The 14752-nt window shown below is 47.7% G+C and overlaps 1 protein-coding gene across 2 annotated transcripts in view; it reads left to right on the top strand.

Annotated features, from left to right (window-relative positions):
- Nucleotides 1-5405: 5405 nt before the first annotated feature.
- Nucleotides 5406-14752, top strand: part of CHRNB1 (cholinergic receptor nicotinic beta 1 subunit) — a 33004-nt gene continuing 23657 nt past the window's right edge. Inside the window, exon 1 of one of the 2 annotated variants that reach the window (XM_033923427.1) lies at nt 5406-5522. Coding sequence is in view for 1 of the 2 variants with exons in the window: in XM_033923425.1 (XP_033779316.1) it covers nt 12515-12566 (52 nt within the window). In the remaining variant the exon portion in view is untranslated. Of the gene's footprint in view, nt 5523-12303; nt 12567-14752 lie in introns of those variants that run through there. The other variant, XM_033923425.1, reaches the window with a different exon arrangement.

The raw sequence follows: 14752 nt of genomic DNA, 5'->3' as shown, positions 1-14752 counted from the left end.
AAGGCAGGGTTGACATATGGCTCCAGAAAAAAGAGATAAACCAAAGAAGGAGTGGGGAAGGGACTGAACACATCAACCGTAAGACACAAGTACAATTTTATTATACGCAAAAATAACATAAAATTATATCATATATGTAAAACCAAGCCTTATAAAAAGTGAATTTTGTGAACCCAACACGATCCGTGTTTCGGCTTCTGTGGAGAAGCCTTTCTCAGGGGTCTGCCCAGTAGATGGCGCTCAACGAAAAACTCTTCAAATGACTTAAAGGCTGGATGGAAGAGGGTATATAAACCACCAAAGGCGCCATGGAAACTTGCACACTGCACCATAGTGAAGCAAAAAGAGCGATGGAAGTAAAATCCGGATGTCTCAACCCGTCCTCCTTTTTCTGGAGCCGTATGGTAACCCTACAAGAAGGGTCCAGGTGACTCCAATAAGAGTTTTACCTCATGCAAAATTGTCATTTCTTTAATAAGACATTCACTATTTTTTTCTGAGGCCCTCCAAGTACCTCCAAATCCATAACATGGCCCTGCAAAGGGTTGGAGTTGGAGACCACTTTTCTAACAGTATGGTAACGCTTGACCTCCTTCATCACATGAATTGCCCAGTCAACCCCAGAAGCAGAAGAAGCACCTAGGCTCATAAACCCAGACATACTCCAGGTTTCATGTCTCAAGTTTATTAGGTTTTGATAGGCCGCCCTATCTAACAAAAGAAAAAAAATCTGGCCGGGTACAGTAAAATGTTTTTCAAAATCATTTAACAGTACAAGTGAGCACATTCTATGGTTTCAAGTGTATTGAAAAATGTGATTTAATCGCAATATCATATTCCAATGCGATTTACAAATAATAATAAAAGCAATAATAACAGGGTAAAAAACCCCACATATTTTTAAAACTATGACATCACAGGACACAAGAAGAAGACAGGTATAACTACAATTTATAAAAAAAAGTAAAATAAAATAAGGTGCGCGTAAAAACTAACGCCAGCTCAATGGTGGCATTAGCGCCTAGCGTGCGGGGCATTGCAGCACGCGCTAAGAGCGTGCTAAAACCACTAGCACAGCTTAGTAAAAGGAACCCATAGAGGTTAAGACAGTAGGATGGGAATTGTTAGCAAGACCTTAGCAAGGACTACAGCTGAACGAGACTTGGGGGTGATCATTAGCGAAGACATGAAGGCTGCCAATCGAGTGGAGAAAGCTTCATCCAAGGCTAGACAAATGATGGGTTGTATCCGTAGAAGTTTCGTCAGCAAAAGCCCAAAGTCAAAATGCTGTTGTACAGATCCACGGTGAGACCTCATCTGGAATATTGTGTTCAATTCTGGAGGCCACATTACCAAAAAAGATGTGCTGAGAGCTGAATCGGTTCGGCGAATGGCCACCAGGATGGTCTCGGGACTCAAGGATCTCCCGTATGAGGAACGGCTGGGTAAGTTGCAGCTATACCCACTCAAGGAGCGAAGAGAGAGGGGAGACATGATTGAGACGTTCAAATACGTCACGGGCCGTATCGAGGTGGAAGAAGATATCTTTTTTCTTAAAGGACCCACGGAAATAAGAGGGCATCAGTTGAAAATCAGGGGTGGGAAACTTCATGGCGACACCAGGAAGTATTTCTTCACCGAAAGGGTGGTTGATCGCTGGAATGATCTTCCTCTGCAGGTAATCGAGGCCAGCAGCGTGCCAGATTTTAAGAAAAAATGGGATAAGCATGTGGGATCTCTTAATGGAAGAAATTGTGGGGGTGGGTCATTAGAGTGGGCAGACTTGATGGGCCGTGGCCCTTTTCTGCCGTCATTTTCTATGTTTCTATGTTAATTTTCCCTTAGAGGATTTTAGTCCGCTATAGAATGTTTGAGTTTTATAGAATTCAAGCAGAAGAGGGGAAGAAATACAATCTATGGAAAGGAAGATGGGGAGGGGGAAAGAATACAGCAAATCAAAGTCCTGCTGAGTCCTAAAAACTGTAAACGTCTTTAAATAGAAAAGTTTTTAATTCCGATCTAAAGTTTGAAAGAGAATCTTGCTGTCTAAGGTGAATACGAGCATTCCATAGAGTTGGAGCAACAACAGGGGGAAATGGATCGACCAGTGGTACCATAAACAATGTAAGGAGACGTTGATTAGCGGAGCGGAGCGGAGCGATCTAGAAGCAGAATATGGTATGGTCAGTTTCCCAGTGAAGGCAGGAGAATGAGCAGATTTTGTTTTAAATGTCATTACTAGAATTTTAGACTTAATACGGTGGGAAATTGGTAGTCATCTTTAAAAAAAAAAAAAAAAAAAAACTCCGTCTGGGCACCCAGACAGTCCTTGAAAGAGAGGACATGTCCGGGTTTTCCCGGACGTCTTGTAACCCCATGACTAAGATCTTTCTGTCTAAGTCAAGCTGTCTAAGGATAAGGGCGTGGACTAGTGTTTCAAGGGCCGACTGTTGAAGGAGTGACCTGATAGAGCAAGTTTAAAGAAACAACGTTGTACCAAAGCGGAAATCTGAGTGTGGAAGGAGCCTAGTATTACCTCCAGGAGTTTCATGAAGAAGGACACGGTACTACTCGAAGGAGGAGCTGCCGTACAGTGAGAGATTAGAGAAACTGGGCCTCTTCTCCTTTGAAAAGAGGAGACTGAGAGGGGACATGATCGAAACATTCAAGATAATGAAGGGAATAGACTTAGTAGATGAAGACAGGTTGTTCACTCTCTCCAAGGTAGGGAGAACGAGAGGGCACTCTCTGAAGTTAAAAGGGAATAGATTCCGTACGAACGTAAGGAAGTTCTTCACCCAGAGAGTGGTGGAAAACTGGAACGCTCTTCCGGAGTCTGTTATAAGGGAAAACACGCTCCAGGGATTCAAGACAAGGTTGGACAAGTTTCTGCTGAACCGGAACGAACGCAGGTAGGGCTGGTCTCTGTTAGGGTGCTGGTCTTTTGACCTGGGGGCTGCCGCGGGAGCAGACTGCTGGGTACAAAGGACCACTGGTCTGACCCAGCAGCGGAAGTTCTTATGTTCAATGACTGGGCTATAGGAACTTGAGTGTTACAGAGTATAATCAGAGAGGACAAAAGAGAGTCTGAAGAATTGGTACATACAAGCATTTTTGATTTTGATTTGACAACCACTAATGAGGAATTTGGATAAGAGTAGAGATGTAGGTTGGGCAATTGGTTGCCCACACCTGCAACAGAGGCTAATTAAAGGACGATGAGGCTTGGAGTGACAAATGCTGCCCCATGGTGGCACAACAGCATTCCACTACCAGGGCTGGTACCAGAGTATTCGATGGCCAGAATTTCCCCCTTGCCAGTCAGGTTTTCAGGATAAACCCAATGAATATACATGAAATAAATGTGCATACAATGGAGGCAATGACCCATCCAGGACCACTATCCTAGGAGAACCTTCGATCTTACGTCTCTCCTCCCCCCACAGGGTGACTTTTAGGTCCCTAATCATGCTTTTAAATACAATTTTAAAACTGCCCTTCCTGCAGGGAAAAAAAAGTATGTATAGCTCCTTCTTTGAGTTTGTGTTGCTGTCAGTTGTTCTTTGATGCCCTAGGCAATCACCTAATCATGCCTAATGCTTGGGCACAGGCCAGCCCTGTCAACTAGGCATACTCAGTGCTGTACAAATACATGGTGATGTTTCCTGTTTCACCATGTTCTCTTCTTGAGAGCAGCAGAAGGATGCAATGCTCCACGGGTCCTTTTCTCAGGGGGAGAGGACAGCTGATGATGTCATGTTCTGAACTAATGCCCATTGGCACAAACTATTGTCCATCCAGAGGGAAATCCACCTGAAACAGAAGGGAATCTGGGAATTAACTATCTTCCTTGAATATCATAAGTAAAAGCAGAGTGTCTTAGGCTGGTTAGGGAAGGTAAAGCCTCATCACTCATGACTTAGCTACTAGGCCTTTCAACAACTCTTCATTTGCGTAGTCAGGAAATATTATTCTGAATCTTTTTAAAAGCCTTATACTTAGACAGTCGTACCTCCTTACCTACTGACAGTGGACCTAATTACTTTTTCATTTTGAGCTCGTTCCCGTCTCCCTTGTGTTTGGGCCCAACAACTCTTCAGCAGAATGGGCCTAAGGCCTTCAGCGTCAAGTTTCATTGTTATATTCCTCCAGGGATTTCAACATTGATTGTCATACTAGCAACAAAAATGGGAGAAATCTGAAGTGGACCTCCTCCTCCCACCCAATCCCAGCACCCATGACTTTGTTTCTTTTGGGTACTTATTGAAGCTGGTTTTTGGTGGACAGAAGAAGGAGGCGCTTCTCAGCTTTAACTCCTTGTGTCAGCCAGGGAAGCAAGGACCAGGATGCCGATTGTACCACAATGGTAAGGGTCAGTACCAGAGGCAAGGGGGAGGGGGGAAGAACCTGTGCCAGGCATAAATTTTGTAAGACTAACACAAACTTCTGCTTGCCGAGTGTTACGAAATTAGGGTGAAATCATTAAAAGATGAATTATGGTTTTGTAAAAACTCGGGAGTTGGAGGGGATAAACGGAAAATGAAGGAAATGTTCTCCAGTTCACCCTGTGCACCAGTCCCTTGTTCCTTTGCGCTATATCCACAATGGGGCAGACTTTTACCATAACTACCTGCACAGGGAGGGCTTGAGTTCTAACTAGGGTCAGACATCCCCAGACATGTTTTCCTTTTGAGGACATGTTCGGGGGGGGGGGGGGGGGGTCTGGACAGCTTTCCAAAACCCGGTACTTTGTCCGGATTTTGAAAAGCCTCCTCTCAATCGAGTCGGGCAGGAGGCAATCTGCGCATGAGTGGATGCCACGCAAGCATCCGCACATGTGCGGATTGCCTTCTGCCTGAGCAAAGCAGGCAGCGGGTGGGGGGGGGGGGGCATAGATGGGCAGGACTCGGGGTGGGTTTAGGGCAGGGATCTCAAAGTCCCTCCTTGAGGGCCGCAATCCAGTCGGGTTTTCAGGATTTCCCCAATGAATATGCATTGAAAGCAGTGCATGCACATAGATCTCATGCATATTCATTGGGGAAATCCTGAAAACCCGACTGGATTGCGGCCCTCAAGGAGAGACTTTGAGACCCCTGGTTTAGGGTGTCCGGATTTAACGATCATAAAATCTGGCAACCCTACCCATGTCCTCTTTTTAGAGGTCTGTTTAGGTGTCTGGACGGTTTCCTGAACTGGACGGATTTTGTCCAAATTTTGGACTCACTCTTTCCAGTCCAGCCCCCACCCCGGAAATAAATATGACTCTCCCATTGGCCTGTCCCCACGCCCACGTACCTCTTCTGCCTCTGCAATGTCCAAACTTCAGGCAGTTGACAGCCGGTAGTGTTAGCAACATGATTCTGCTGCCGTTGGCCTGCCCCAAAGGCCCTTGTTCTGCAGCGACTTCCTGTTCCTGCGTAGATGGGACGCTGCAGAGCAAAGACTTCCAGCAGCAGCAGGATAATGTTACTAACGCCGCTGGTTGTCGGCTGCCCGAAGCTTGAAATTGCAGCACCGAGGAGGTATGTGGGTATAGAGGGGAGACTGGGATGAGGGAGGGGCTGGAGAGAGAGAGGCTGCACTGGGGGGGGGGGGGGGAAGGTGGAGCGGGATAGGGTCAAGACTAGTGGGAGGCAGGAGCGGGGCAGGACAATTTCGGGTGGGCAGGTGTGGGTTTATGGGTGGGTCATGGGCGGGGCTGGGTGGAGTCATGCGTCCTCTTTTTTTAGTTTACAAATTTGGTAACCCTAGTCCCGACTAAGCCCCCGACTAAGCTCATCCTTAGAAACTGCTTTGACTGGAAGCAAAGTTGAGGCAACAGGCTTGCAAGGGGTGGGTGGGAATGAGGAATCCCATAAAAATGTACTTTGCGTGGCCTCAAGTTGGGATCGCAGAGCCTCGCCTACCCCGCTGCCCAGCACGGACAGCAAAAACAGATCCAGACAGACCCCGGGACGGAGCTGGGAAGGTGCCTGCATGAATGCACACTTTGACCTACTACCTTTATAATAAGCCTATTGTACAGAAACGCATTTGTTTCTACTATTGAATAAAACTTTCGTATGATTCTAAGGCTGACTTGTGCTGTGTCATTTCTTTCTTTAAAAAAAAAAAAAATAATAATAATTTGAAGTCCTCTATTTGGCCAAGGTTGCAAAATGCCAACAGCAAAGCTTTATATAAATAAACAAGGACGTGCCAAGCAGTCCAAAGTCCTACCAAGTAATGAACTGTTAAAGAGAAAAAATGAAGGGAGATCGGGATCATATGGCATATCCAGTCTACTAAGATTGTATCGAGTATATTCTCATAGTGCCACCTAGAAACATGATAGCAGATAAAAGCCAAAGGTGCTATCTGGTCTGCCCATCCACAGCATCCGCTATCTCTTCCTCGCCCTGTAGGCTAATGGCTCTTTACACCTGCATTGTGACGTCATAGAACGTTATTGTTATAAGCGTGAAGGGGCATTTTTGAAAAAAAAATATCCGAGTTCAACTTGGACGTTTCCAGTTGAACGGCCAAAGTCGGAAGAAACAAAAATGGTCGTTTTCAAATGGCAAATTGCTGGACATCCACATATATATATATATATTTTTAAGTCATAGTAACATAGTAAATGACAGCAGATAAAGACCTGAACGGTCCCATCCAGTCTGCCCTTAAGTTATACTCATTAAAAAAATACATGATTAGATGAACTTGTCTCTTCTTTGATATTTCTGGGCCGTAGACTGTTAAGTCTAGTATTGTCCTAGGCTCCAAATGCTGAAGTTACCATCCAAGCTCATTCCAGCCTATCCAACCATCCCGTTGTTTGCAGGACATCTACCGTAAAGTCTGGCCAGTAACATCCTCAAGTTCCAAGTTAGTGGAGTTCCCATTGATGCCCTTCCCAGCCCATCCTACACTGAATCAACAAATATGGGACACAGACCTTGCAAGTCTGTCCAATACCGGCCTTAGTTCTTTAATTTCCATCCTTCGTTTTCTAATTAGAGATCCTCTATTTTTATCCTACGCTTTTTTGAATTCCATTACCGTTTTCCTCTCCACCACTTTCCTCGGGAGGACATTCCAGGTATCTACCACCCTCTCTGTGAAGAAGAATTTCCTAACATTGCTCCTAAATCTTCCTCCCTGTAACCTCAAATTATGCCCTCTAGTTTTATCATTTTCTCTTCTCTGGAAAAGATTTGGTTCCACGTTTAATACCTTTCAAGTATTTAAACGTCTGCATCATATCTCCCCTGTTCCTCCTCTCCTCCAGAGTATACATATTTAGGTCTTCCAGTCTCTTCTCATACTTCTTTTGGTTCAAGCCCCTTACCATTTTCATCGCCTTCCTCTGGACCGTTTCAAGTCATTTTATATACGTCACCAGATACGGCCTCCAAAACTGAACACAATACTCCAAGTGCGGCCTCACCAATGACCTATACAGGGGCATCAGCACCTCCCTTCTTCTGCTAAGAACATAAAAACTGCTGCTGCTGGTCAGACCAGTGGTCTATCATGTCCAGCAGTCCGCTCACGCAGCAGCCCCCAGGTCAAAGACCAGTGCTCTAAATGAGTCCAGCCTCACCTGCGTACGTTCCAGTTTAGCAGGAACTTGTCCAACTTTGTCTTGAATCCCTGGAGAGTTTTTTCCCCTATAACAGCCTCCGGAAGAGCGTTCCAGTTTTCCACCACTCTCTGGGTGATGAAGAATTTCCTTACGTTTGAACGGAATCTTTCCTTTATAAACTTTAGAGAGTGCCCTCTCATTCTCCCTACCTTGGAGAGGGTGAGCAATCTGTCTTTATCTGCTAAGTCTATTCCCTTGAGTATTTTGAATGTTTCGATCATGTCCCTTCTCAGTCTCCTCTTTTCAAGTGAGAAGAGGCCCAGTTTCTCTATCTCTTATTGTACGGCAACTCCTCCAGCCCCTTAACCATTTTAGTCGCTCTTCTCTGGACCCTTTCGAGTAGTATGGCGACCAGTGCTGGACTCAGTACTCCAGGTGAGGGCGCACCATGGCCCGGTACAGCGGCATGATAACCTTCTCTGATCTGTTCGTGATCCCCTTCCTAATCATTCCTAGCATTCTGTTCATCTTTTTCGCTGCCGCCACACATTGCGCGGATGGCTTCATCGACTTGTCGATCAGAACTCCCAAGTCTCTTTCCTGGGAAGTCTCTCCAAGTACCTCCCCAGACAGCCTGTATTCGTGCATAAGATTTTTGTTACCGACGTGCATCACTTTACACTTATCCACGTTGAACCTCATTTGCCATGTCGATGCTGATTAGATGTCATGGCCACGGGAACGTTTCACTTTATACCCCATTTTCAAACAGAAAACATTCATGTTGGAAAACATCCTAATCCTGACCATTTGGAAGTGGGTGGGGCCAGCCTAGTAATGAGCTAGCCAGATAGACATCCCAACAGAGCAATGGGACACCTTAGAGGGCTTTGAACTTCATATAAAAGGTACCAGCTGTATATCTCACCTTAACCCCTGTATAATTTATGGTACGGCCTACTATAACCTCCCCACCCCAAAGGCACTTCTGGCACCAGGGGTGGTTCATGTGGAGTAAGGTGGGGGGCAGAGCTGGAGGAGAAACGGGGGCGGGGCTGAGGGGTGGAATGGAGTGGGACCAGGTGTCGTCCTTTTTCATAGAGGAAATCCAGCAACCCTCCATATGGGCTCTACACCCTCTGCCACTAAGGCTTCGAGAAGCACAACCCAGCTGGGTTTTCAGGATTTTTCCATTGACTATGCATGAGATCTATTTGCACGCACTGCCTCTATTGTATGCAAATAGACCTCGGGCTTATTCACTGTGTATATCCTGACTGGGTGGTGGCCCTTGAGGGCCAAAGTCACCTGCCCTGCACTAAGCAGGCCTGCCAGGTCTCCCACGTTCAGCAGAAGACTCCCGCTTTTGAGGGTCACCTCCCGCATTCCTGCTGGGGAGTGAAGAGCTCCCCCTCCATTGGCAGCAGGAGAGGCATTAGCAAGGCATCATCTCCCGCTGCCACGGGACTAGTCTCACAGGAAGAGCTGCAAAATCTCATAGCTCTTATCACCAGACTGGTTAGGGTTGCCAGATTTTACTGTAGTAAAATCCGACCCCTAGGCCTGCCCTCAGGTCCATCCAGTTTCACCCTTCCCCATCATGCCCCCGTCCTGCCCCCAAACCCCCCCTAGCCCCGCCCCCCCCCCCCCCACTGTCTTCTCTCATCGGGCATGCGGGGATTTCCTCCTTCCCGACGCGATTTAGAGGAGGCTTTTCAAAACCCGGAAAAAGTGCCGGGTTTTGAAAAGCTGTCCGGACCCCCCGGAAGTGTCCTCGAAGAGGAGGACATGTCCTGCGAAATTCGGACGTCTGGCAACCCTAAGACAGGTCAAAAGCACGCAAGACAATCGCGCGCGGACAAAATTGCGCAGACAACTCAGCGCTAAGACAATGGCTCTCAAAGACAATTGCGCTAAAGGCAATTGCGCACCACTATATCTCCGCGCAAGACAATTGAGCGCAGCGACAACTCAGCGCCAGGCAATTTAGCGCAAGATAACTCAGCGCAGTGACAATTCAGCGCATTCAGCGCGCCACTAGAGGCCGCTTGCCGATCGAAGGACACGCCCGAGTTGTCTTGCGCTGAGTTGTCTTGCGCTGAGTTGTCCCGCTCGTGCACATTTCGGAAAATAATTTGCGCTCAACTGTCTTGCGCTCAAATGTCTTCCGCTCGGTTGTCTTTGCGTTCACTTGTCTTAACGCTCAATTGTCTTCCGCTCATTTGTCTCGCGCTAAGTTGTCTCACGCTCAGTTGTCTGCGCGATTTTGTCCGCGCGCGATTGTCTTGCGCGCAATTGTGTATGAACCGACTGGTTCCATGGCAGCAGCAGATGATATCTTATTAGGGTTACCAGACATCCGGGAAAAGCCGGACATGTCCTCTTTTTGGAGGACTGTCCAGGTGAGCGGACAGATTGTTAAGGAACAGCTCTTTGCCTGGGTTTTCAAAGAGCGCCGAGCTCGGGGCCACGTCTGGAATGCCTCCAAGCGTGCACGGCGGTGATGCGATGACATCATGCGCGTGTGTGCATGCCTGTGATGTCATCACGTCACATCCGCACGTGCTCGGAGGCCCTCCAGAGGCAGCCCTGAGCTCAAGGAAAGAAAGGAGAAGAGGTTTGTGTGGGGGCGGGGCCAGGGCGGAACTGGGGGCGGGGCGTCCCGTTTCTGGCTCCACATAATCTGGCAATCCTATGTCTTATTAAAGCAGCTCCTGCTATTGGAGAGGGAGGTGGCTTGTTGGCATCGTGGCCTCGGAATTCTGGTGAGCCAAGGGGAGGAGCCAGGAGGTGGAGTGGGTGGGGCTGGGGCCAAGTCTTAAAACCACCCTCTAAAAATCATGCCCCCTTGTCACTTCTGACTAAACCGAGCCCTCCATAGTCCTAAAGCTTTATTCATAGAAACATAGAAATAGACGGCAGATAAGGGCCACGGCCCATCTAGTCTGCCCACCCCAAGACCCTCCCCTACCTTTCTCTGTGAATAGATCCCACGTATCTATCCCATTTGGCCTTAAAATCAGGCACGCTGCTGGCCTCAATCACCTGAAGTGTAAGACTATTCCAGCGATCAACCACCCTTTCAGTGAAAAAGAATTTCCTGGTGTCCCCGTGCAGTTTCCCGCCCCTGATTTTCCACGGATGCCCCCTTGTTGCCGCGGGACCCTTGAAAAAGAAGATATCTTCTTCCACCTCGATGCAGCCCGTGAGATACTTGAATGTCTCGATCATGTCACCCCTCTCTTTGCGTTCCTCGAGTGAGTACAGCTGCAACTTATCCAGCTGTTCCTCGTACGGGAGATCCTTGAGTCCCGAGACCATCCGGGTGGCCATTCTCTGGACCGACTCCAGTCTTAGCACATCCTTACGGTAATGCGGCCTCCAGAATTGCACACAGTATTCCAGGTGGGGCCTCACCATGGATCTATACAATGGCATAATGACTTCAGGCTTATGGCTGACAAAACTCCTGCGTATTCAACCTATGATTTGCCTTGCCTTGGATGAAGCTTGCTCCACTTGATTGGCAGTCTTCATGTTCTCACTGACGATCACCCCTAAGTCTCGTTCTGCTTCAGTTCTTGTTAGGATCTCGCCATTAAGGGTGTAAGTCTTGCATGGATTTTGGCTGCCCAGGTGCATGACTTTGCATTTTTGGGCATTGAAGCTAAGTTGCCAGGACCTAGACCAGCGCTCCAGTAGGAGTAGGTCGGGCATCATGTTGTCGGGCATTGAATTTATGTGAAGAATGCCCCACTGCCTAGAGTTGTTAGCTTTTTATTTTTATTTCTTTATATATAAAGTTTTCACTTAACATCACAAGAATACATCTTGCTACAAAAAAAAAACAGGAAAGAAAAACACTCAAGCAATAAGGGAGAAAACACAATCTCCTTAATAAAGAAAAAAATTCTATAACTTTTCTTAGACCATGACACAGAGAGAGAGTCAACTTTTTAAATTTGAAGAAAGTAAAGGTAATCATTTTATTTGTTAGCTTTTTAAAATAATGAAATCCCTCTGGCCAGTCCTCTCCCACCCAATGGCGTAGTAAGGGTCTTGGTGAGAGTGCAGACACCCCTCCTCTCAGAATGGTTTACATGAATTTATCAGGTACTTAAGTATTTTTCCCTGTCTGTCCCAGTGGGTTCATAATCTGTCTAACATACCTGGAACAATAAGCGATTGACTTGCCCAGGGTCACAAGGAGCAGCGTGGGATTTGAACCCACAACCTCAGGGTGCTGAGGCCATAGCTTTAACTACTGCGCCACACTCCCCTTTTGGGGGATGCAATCAAAGAGGTTTATGGGTACATTTTTCTGGCCCTATTGGCCTCACAATCTAAGTTCCGGATCTGGGACAACAGACAGTGAAGTGGGCTCGCCCGGGGTCACAAGCAGCTGCAGTGGGAGCCCAGTTCCCCAGATTCTCAGCCCCGCTGCATTAGCCGTCGGGTTGCAGTTCAAAGGTCTTTCCAGCCTCTGGCCTCTCTTCATTAAAGCTACTGCTGGTCACATTTCCCCCACCACCACCTACCCCCCCCCCCCCATTTTGGATGTGGAAACCCTTCCTGTACACAAGGCACTTGCCACTCAAGCTACTGTTCTAAAGAACAGGTGTCAGAGAGAACTGCCAAGGAGTCACCAGAACCATCTCTGGCATCTGCAATCTAATATCTCTTTCCCCCTCCCAAATCATACACACTTCCTCCCCTCCCTCTCTCCCACCCGGGGCGCTGCTCTGTAGTGACAGCAGGAAGGGCCACCACCACCACCACCCCTCCCTTCTCTGAAGTGTGTTCCTGTCCACACCAGCCAATCCCCGGGAGAGCGTGAAGACGGGCTAGGATGTGGGATGGGGTTAGAAATGTCATTCTATATCCCCAATCCCAACCCCTCCTTCCCATGTCAGCTTCTGAGGGACAAGAAGAGAACAACTGTTGATTATGGCTGCACTTCTCCACCTCCTCCTGTCTTTCTGGGTCCCCACAGTCACGGGTAAGGTTTACATTATGTTTTGAACTTCCAAATCAATGTATTTTCCTTAATGAGATAATATGGTGTTCATTTCGCTCTTCACTCGACTGTTGGGGGGGGAGGGTAGTTGGTAGGGGACAGTTATTTTTGTAAGGGGACTCACCAGGGGGGGAGGGAGGGGAGCTTAGGCAGAAGTGGCACGGTGCTTTGAGAATGGCGTGCACATGCTGTCTGCACTGTGTAAGAGAGAGGAGGACATACCGAGCTAGAACTAGGGTTACCCTATGGCTCCAGAAAAAGGAGGACGGAGCGAGACATCCGGGTTTTACTTCGACTGAAAGCAACGGAAGTAAAACCCGGATGTCTCAATCCGTCCTCCTTTTTCTGGAGCCATAGGGTAACCCTACCCAAATACATACACACACATGGGAAGACCGCACACCTGCACACAGGCACACACGGGAAAGGCAGACATTAATATATAACCGAGATTTGCCATCTTATCCAAGTCAGACTTGATCCAGGCCTAGTTAAGCCCCGTTCAGTCAAGGGAGACCTAAATACTTTCTTGTAGAAATCAGATGTCCAGTTCTTGGCCTACAATGGAGCAAAACCAGGGCTGGATTAGTCGGTTTGGGTTGAGCTGGATATGGTGGAAAGCCCATACCTCAGAGATGCCAAGCCACCCAGTTCCAAGCTAGTAACCCTAATTATAAGACTTGCAGCACTGGTTTCAGTGGGTAGGGAATCAGGCACTACAAATCCCACATTGCTTTGGGATGTAAGTTCAAAACCAGGACTGGCCAAAACGTCTCCAGCCTGGAACTGGGTAACTTGGCAGCTCTGATAACCGTGTGCCACTTTAAATTCAGATTTTAACACACAGATAGCTAAAAGATAGAGACAGATAAAAAAAATGACAACAGGTAAAAGGCCATGTGACCTATCCAGTCTGCCATATCCCTTTCTCTCCCTTAGAGCTCCCATGTTTTCTTGAATTCAGATATAGGCCTCATCTCCACCACCTCCAGCAGGCACAAATAAACAGAGAGGCACCCGTAGAACAGAGCTGCCGAGTTGCTGCATTATGGGTAGGGTTACCAGATTTTGCTATTGTAAAATCCGGACGCATGGCACGGCCCCCATGCCCAGCCTGTTCCACCCAGCCCTGCCCCTTTGGGAGGGCATCTGCACAGGTGTGATGCGATGACTTCATGCACATGCATGTGATGTCACCGCATGGCATCCGCGCGTGCCCTCCCCGATGCAGTCCCGAGCTGGAAGCTTTTCAAAACCCAGGCAAAATGCTGGGTTTTCAAAAGCCATCCGGACGTCCAGACATGTCCTCTAAAAAGAGGACATGTCTGGGTGAATCCGGACGTCTGATAAAGAGTTTTATCTCATGCAAAATTGTCATTTCTTTAATAAGACATTAACTCTTTTTGTTTCTGAAGCCCTCCAAGTACCTACAAACCCAAAATGTGGCCCTGCAAAGGGTTTGAGTTGGAGACCACTGCTTTAAGATGGAAGTTTAAAACCAGGACTGGAAGAAAAGTTTCCTTCCTGGAACGGGTAACGTGGCAGCTCTGCAGCAAAAGCACATGGGCACACATCTACAGATGCACCCAGACTCCCTGTGACCGGGCATGGCCCCGTGTCGGGTTTTTGACCGCTTAGACCCCCCAGTAGATGAGATGGCGATTCATATGCAGGCTTAGTGGAACCATTCCATTCTCACTGCACACTCCAGGGGGGGACATCTGCTTCTCCCAGGCAGTTGCGGCCCAACCATCAGGCTTGAGTAAGAAGTCGCCTAGGGCAAGCGGCAAGGAAAGAGCATTTTCGGCAATATGCAAGAGAACCGGGAAAGAAGGCTTCAAGTTCTGAGATAAGGTTTTGACAGAATTTACTGAGAGAAGAGGAGATATGATATGGAACAGTTTGGGATGAAGGGTTAATGCAGGCAGTCCCAGGGTTAAGAACAAGTTTCTCTAATCTTTCACAGTACGGCAACTCCTCCAGCCCCTTTACCATTTTAGTCGCTCTTCTCTGGACCCTTTCGAGTAGTACCGTGTCTTTCTTCATGTACGGCGACCAGTGCTGGACGCAGTACTCCAGGTGAGGGCGTACTATGGACCGGTACAGCGGCATGATAACCTTGTCTCTGCCCATCCGCGCGCTCTAGTCCCGTCACCGTGTGGGATATG

The sequence above is a fragment of the Geotrypetes seraphini genome, chromosome 16 (genome assembly GCF_902459505.1).
Source record: "Geotrypetes seraphini chromosome 16, aGeoSer1.1, whole genome shotgun sequence".
Classification (NCBI taxonomy): Eukaryota; Metazoa; Chordata; class Amphibia; order Gymnophiona; family Dermophiidae; genus Geotrypetes; species Geotrypetes seraphini.
Note: the sequence above shows the minus strand (reverse complement) of the source record. Positions and strands in the feature narration are given on the sequence as shown.